Below are 6,745 nucleotides of genomic sequence, written 5' to 3'. Positions count from 1 at the left end.
CATGACAGGCCATAGCCCAATGCACCACAGTTCAGCCTAATCAAACTCCCTCACTGCTGTATCTAGCACAAAGCACACATTTGGATTTCTGAACAACGAGTTCTTATTCAATTGTTTAACCATGACACAGGATATTTGGGCCACTATCTTCTATCTGTACTGATGTTAGAATATTGAAGTAGCCTATTACGTATTTGACAATCTAAATAATGCAGCAAATAATTTGTTGTAAAAGGACTTTTCTTTTTAAATGGATGTCATTCATATTAGAGGATGTATTAAACCTGCCTATCAGCTCTATGTCCCGCCTCCTACCCCAACCTGACCCATTAGGCAGATGGGAATGAGAATCTGGGCCCCGTTTTCATATAGCATTTTGGAAGAGTGCTAATCTAGGATCAGATGACTCCTGTCCATTCATTATCATTGAAAAAGCTAAACTTATCCTAGATCAGCACTCCTACTTTGAAACGCTTTGAGAACACAACCCCTGACCCTGTGTTACTGTTTAAGGGCAACATTTACCTCCTCCCAGTTGGTGCACCAAAGACATTACAGTATGAAGATGGGTAGAAACTGCTTCTCCAGTAGAAATCCTGATCACACTTGTAGGCAATGCAATGGCGACATTGGCTAGCTAAGTGAATGTGCAGAAACGTCATTGGGTCTTACGGTCGCCCCGCCCCGAACTGCACATGTGCAGGCCGTCAAATCAAAGGCACTCTTTTGAAATAAAGTTGTTTTTGACAAATGAAAACGTGTCAGTTTGTTACTTTCACAAGGTTGGAGTAATAGCATTTTCAATGACTTATTACAATGACTCAATTCTAGTTTGTGACTTTTAGACTTAGAGAAAATGAAAAACAGAAAATGCTCTACAGGAATGATGGAGTCCATCTGAATCATCTTGGCTCCTGGACTCTGTCCACACATTTCAAGGATGCGTTGAGACAATGACTTGTCGATGACCCAAGCCCAGCTCAGGTAATCCCTACCATTTTGTTGCGGACGGTTGTGAAAGAGCCTGGAATCGAACCAGGGTCTGTAGTGATGTCTCTAGCACTGAGATGCAATGCCTTAGACCGCTGTGCCACTCAGGAGCCCAGGTGGTTTAATTAGAAGGTACTAAAAGACAAGGCAAAGGCATGAAAAAAAAGTGGTGTTTTCTCTCGTTGGAACCCATACTGAAACAGGTCAAAACTTGGTCCAGGTAATGTGGCTCAAAGATCTCGTACCTTAACATAAAATATTTTGTAATATACTGACTGACAACAACAGTTTTCCATGAAATGCTCCAATACGACAGGTGGCGCTATTGTAAATGAAGTATTTGTTTTTCACCGACCAACTTTAGTGAAACGACAACAAGGTCGCTATCAGCCGGTACGCAGAATCAGAGAGAGAGGTTTCAACCAACATTTATTTGATAAAACGAACAGCTAGACTTTCATAACCATTGCCAATATGTCCAAACTACAGTTGTTGAATGTATTCGTCACCGAGCGTTTATCAGCAGCTGCTGTGGAGATATTCGTAGTCGTGGAGAAGATTATAGCGGAGTATCAGGAAGAAATCTGCCGTTCAGCAGAGGCAAATGAGCGTCTACGGAGGCTGTTGGACATGGTTAGCAAACCAGAGATAACGTTACACAGAGGTTTGTAGCGAAATGCAAACGAGATTTGACATGTAGACTAGTTAATAGACTAGATGCATGTGGCACGTTGTGTTATGCCGAAGGGGATAAGCTATACGGACATGCCTTGTGCCCAAATTGATGACGTATGTCGAGTGGAGACGAATGGATTCGGTTCAGTCAGTCGTCCTGGTGAGACTAGTTGATGATGGCTAGTTGTCAACGACTGCATTTATTTCGATGGGCAAGGGAGAAATGACTTGTATTATTGGTCACCATTCTAGACATCACCGTGACCTGCCAATTAGCTAACGTAACGAATTAAAAACTCGATCCATTGGAATACTGCGTTACAAATGCTTATTTCAAAGAGCCACGTACCAGTGTTTGAAAACTAGGTATGTTGCACTGGAACACATTTGAATATGGAAAAAAAGCCATACATTGGGTCCGCCATGGTTCAGTGTAGCTTAGTAATGCTAAAATATTTGAGACCAGTGTGTTGCAGTTAATTTCGTCTTTGACATAAGTTAAATATCTTATAGTAAATGGAATATACAGTGCATTCGGAAAGCATTCAAACCCCTTCCACATTTTGTTACATTACAGTCTTATTCTAAAATGGATACAATTTAATTTTACCCCCATACATCTACACACAATACCCCATAATGACACAGCGAAAACAGGTTATACATGTTACATTTACTTATTTACATAAGTATTTAGACCCTTTGGTATTAGACTCGAAATTAAGCTCTGGTGCATCCTGTTTCCATTGATCATCCTTGAGATCTTTCAACAACTTGATTGGAGTCCACCTGCGGTAAATTCAATTGATTGGACATGATTTGGAAAGGCTGTCTATATAAGGTCCCACAGTGGACAGAGCATGTCAGAGCAAAAACCAAGCCATGAGGTCGAAGGAATTGTCCGTAGAGCTCCGAGACAGGATTGTGTCGAAGCACAGATCTGGGGAAGGGTACCAAAACATTTCTGCAGCATTTTAAGGTCATCATTCTTAAATGGAAGAAGTTTTGAACCACCAAGTCTCTTCCTAGAGCTGGCCACATGGCTAAACTGAGCAATCAGGGGAGAAGAGCCTTGGTCAGGGAGGTGACCAAGAACCCGATGATCACTCTGACAGAGCTCAAGGACAACGATTCCCTGCAGCACTCCACCAATCAGGGCTTTATGGTAGAGTGGCCAGACGGAAGCCACTCCTCAGTAAAAGGCACATGACAGCGCACTTGGAGTTTGCCAAAAGGCACCTAAAGGATTCTCTTTGGCCTGAATGCCAAGTGTTACATCTGGAGGAAACCTGGCACCATCGCTACGGTGAAGCATGGTGGTGGCAGCATCATACTGTGGGGATGTTCCAGAGCACTCAGGACCTCAGGCTGGGGCAAAGGTTCACCTTCCAACAGGACAACGACCCTAAGCACACAGCCAAGATAACGCAGGAATGGCTTTGGGACAAGTCTCTGAATGTCCTTGAGTGGTCTGGCCAGAGCCCGGACTTGAACATCTCTGGAGACCTGAAAATAGCTGTGCAGCGAAGCTCCCCATCCAACCTGACAGATCTTGAGAGGATCTGCAGAGAAGAATGGGAGAAACTCCCCAAATACAGGTGTGCCAAGTTTCTAGCTTCATACCCAACAAGACTCAAGGCTGTATTCGCTGCCAAAAGCGCCTCAACAAAGTACTGAGTAAAAGGTCTGAATACTTATGGAAATGTGATATTTCCTTTTTTTTGGTCTTAATGGGGTATTTTGTGTAGATTGATGAGGGGAAAAAAACAATTGAATCGATCTTAGAATAAGGCTGTAAAGTAACAATGTTGAAAAAGTCAAGGGGTCTGAATACTTTCTGAATGCACTGTACCAACGTTTACCACCTGAATTATTGGGATCATCTGGTTACCACCAGTGTTTGGAATACATTGAGCTCGTTGACAAACACAGACCATGGGAGGCCTTTTCACACGGGGATGTATTTGTCAAAGGTGGGTCTGTGTAAACTATGAGGTTCTATTGGAGAAAGGTTGATAGCAGTGAATGTCATCATGATTTACTGTTACAGTATTTCTAAGTAGCAGACATATCAGACAGGGAAACTAAGAGCATTCAGATGTTTCTGCCTGACTGGCACTCTTTACCTGAGTTAACATGTTCTTGTGATCACAACAAAACTACTTATTTCACTAATCTTGAGATTTAAATAAATAAACTACTTATTTTACTAAACTAGAGATTTAAATAAATTGTGATTCTTTAAAAAGATGGGCCTGACTGACATGGACTGTTTCCTCACCTTATTCTCCTTGTGGTTATCCGTGGTTGTTGGTTACTCAGATAAAAACGGAATGAATCTGAACAATCTCACAAGTTCCTACTTTGGCAGACAAGTTTCAAATTCATCACATTAAATCACATTCATCCCATAGTTCGTTTAGCGACCCTTTATGAAAACATAAGAGAGCTAGTTACAATGATTGACTGAACAGAATCCGTTTGTCTCCACTCAACTCTTGCTGCGCGACATGCATCATATTTTGTGCACCAGGCGTGTCCGTATAGCCTCTCCCATGCCAAAGAGCTTTGTCTCTTCCTCGGTCTTTACTAGTTACCACAGCCACAAAGCCATAAATTCCGCATATTTCAAAAATGTATCTTAAAATGTTAAACCTAACCTTAACCACACCTTAAATTAAGATCAATAATTAAAATGTTCGTTTTCACAATTTAGCCAATTTTGACTTTGTGGCTGTGGTAACTAGTTGAATCCCTCTTCCTCTCTGGCTATGCGCACCCTTGAACGCAACTCCTGGTTTGCCAACATTGCTTTGTTAAGTCACGTGCTGGGGTACCGGGTATAAGGCACTCCTGTCCTGTAACTGACCCTTACCTTAATCCTAACCATAAACTTAATGTAATTTGAACAAATTCTAAAGTTAAATATATTTTTTGTAGGTCAGGAGTGTCAGTATAGCCTTTTCCGTGCTGTAGTGTAGACTAGTCAACAAACTAGTTTTATTTTTGAGCACAGAGAGGCCTTCCTAACAAAATGACAGATATATTGATTGAATATATTTTTTCCCCTCCAGACTTCCAGCTACTGTCTCCTGCCGTTCCCCCTGAGCAGCAGAACTGTGAGCAGGAGTGGAGCCCCAGTCTAGAGCAGGAGGACCCAGAACCCACACAGATTAAAGAGGAACAACAGGAGCTCAGACTCAGTCAGGAGGACTCACCTCAGCCCTCACATCTTTACCAAAACCAAATTGTTGGTGATGGAGAGAGGAGCGCTCTACCTATCATCATAACTGAAGAGATCAAAACAGAACCTGATGGAGAGGACTACAGAGTAGCAGAACCAACCAGTGATCAGCCCCTTTCAGTTCATCCAGACTGCTCTGCTGCAGTGGATAAGCCATATCAGTGTAAACAATGTGGCAACAGCTTCACATGTAAGGGACACTTGACCATCCATTCAAGAACACACACAGGAGAGAAATCTTATCTGTGTAAACAATGTGACAAAAGGTTTAACCAGAAAGGTGACTTGGACAGACATACAAGGGTACACACAGGAGAGAATCCCTATCAGTGCAAACAATGTGGCAAAAGGTTTAGCCAGAAGGGAAGCTTGACAGTCCATTCAAGGATACATACAGGGGAGAGACCATATCAGTGCAAAGACTGTGGCAAAGCATTCAACCAGAAGATAGAATTGACATTGCATATGAGAGCTCATACAGGAGAGAGACCATATATCTGTCCTGTATGCAGGAAAGGTTACATCGCATTAAGCTATTTAAGACGTCATCAGCGTGTTCACACAGGGGAGAAACCTTACCAGTGCAAAGAATGTTACAAATGCTTTGGTTATAAACATCGCCTAACGTCACATATGAGCACTCATACTAAAGGGCATAAATGATATTACTACACTGAGTGCAATAATAGCCTGAAATTAATCTGAAATGAAAACAAATGAATACATTGTCATTGTGAATTTCTTAATACGTCCAACTTCTGAATAATTATGTTGTTTTCTGGCACTTGATAACATAACAAACTGAATAATGTGTGTTGAGGGGAAATCACCAGTCAGCATCAGATTGGTAAACTGAATCTAGCGCTCAGTTTCAGGGACCTACCCTCCAGGACACTGCTTGCTTCAGGAAGTCCTCACCACTGTATCTAGCAGAGAACACACTCCTGTTCTCCGTATACACAAATAACAACTGTATGCAAAAACAGTGACCTCACCTTCATGAAATACTTGTATGCGGATGACATGGCTCTGGTTGCTTGCCTGGATGGCAAATCCAGCTCAAGTTTCTCCCAGTTTTGACCTCGTGACATGTTCTGACAATATCTTCAATGACATCCATTTCACCAAGACTAAAGAACAATGCCTTGGTGGTAAGATGTGGAATAATGCAAGCGAACACACACTAACCATGGTGTAAACATCCCTTATCGAGTGTGTTCTCACCTCCACCTGGTATGGGAATTGTGATCCTCTCGTTCAGGGACAGGAGTAAACTGGCAAAAGTTGTCAGTCAGGTCAGCAAAATAGTCAGCAGCAAAACAGACCACAACTGCAAGAACTGTACACACAGAACATTACAAGGAAAGCACTCCAGGTCTTCAACGACCACACCCGCCCACTGCATTATCCTTCCAAATGCTGCCGTCTGGTTGGAGATGAAAGGTGCCACTCGCACGGAAGAATGGCTGGAGAAATGCCCTCCTCAGTGGCAATTCTAAATAAGATTAACTGACATGTAAATGCTTCATGTAATGTGTATGTTTTCATCCATTTAATGTAAGCCAGAGCGCCAAAGACACTTTCCCATTCTGTGCAAACTTAATGGACCAAAACGTTTTCTAATCTCATCTTTCTAAACAACAGGAGTTCTTGTTCAATTGTTTAACAATGACATACGGGACGTTTGGGCCACTATCACATCTGTACTGACAGCTGCATGTTAGAATATTGATGTAGCCTATCACATCTGTACTGCATGTTAGAATATTGATGTAGCCTATCACATCTGTACTGCATGTTAGAATATTGATGTAGCCTATCACATCTGTTTTGACG

At 42.1% G+C, this 6,745-nt stretch overlaps 1 protein-coding gene across 1 annotated transcript; it reads left to right on the top strand.

The window, feature by feature from the left end:
- Positions 1-1,250: 1,250 nt before the first annotated feature.
- On the top strand, positions 1,251-5,772 carry LOC109883366 (zinc finger protein 420-like). Its single transcript, XM_020475388.2, has 2 exons — positions 1,251-1,654; positions 4,740-5,772. The coding sequence occupies exons 1-2, from the start codon at positions 1,465-1,467 to the stop codon at positions 5,570-5,572; spliced, it is 1,023 nt and encodes a 340-aa protein (XP_020330977.1). The 5' UTR covers positions 1,251-1,464; the 3' UTR covers positions 5,573-5,772.
- Positions 5,773-6,745: the final 973 nt, after the last annotated feature.

This window comes from Oncorhynchus kisutch, linkage group LG16 (genome assembly GCF_002021735.2).
Source record: "Oncorhynchus kisutch isolate 150728-3 linkage group LG16, Okis_V2, whole genome shotgun sequence".
Taxonomy (NCBI): Eukaryota; Metazoa; Chordata; class Actinopteri; order Salmoniformes; family Salmonidae; genus Oncorhynchus; species Oncorhynchus kisutch.
Note: the sequence above shows the minus strand (reverse complement) of the source record. Positions and strands in the feature narration are given on the sequence as shown.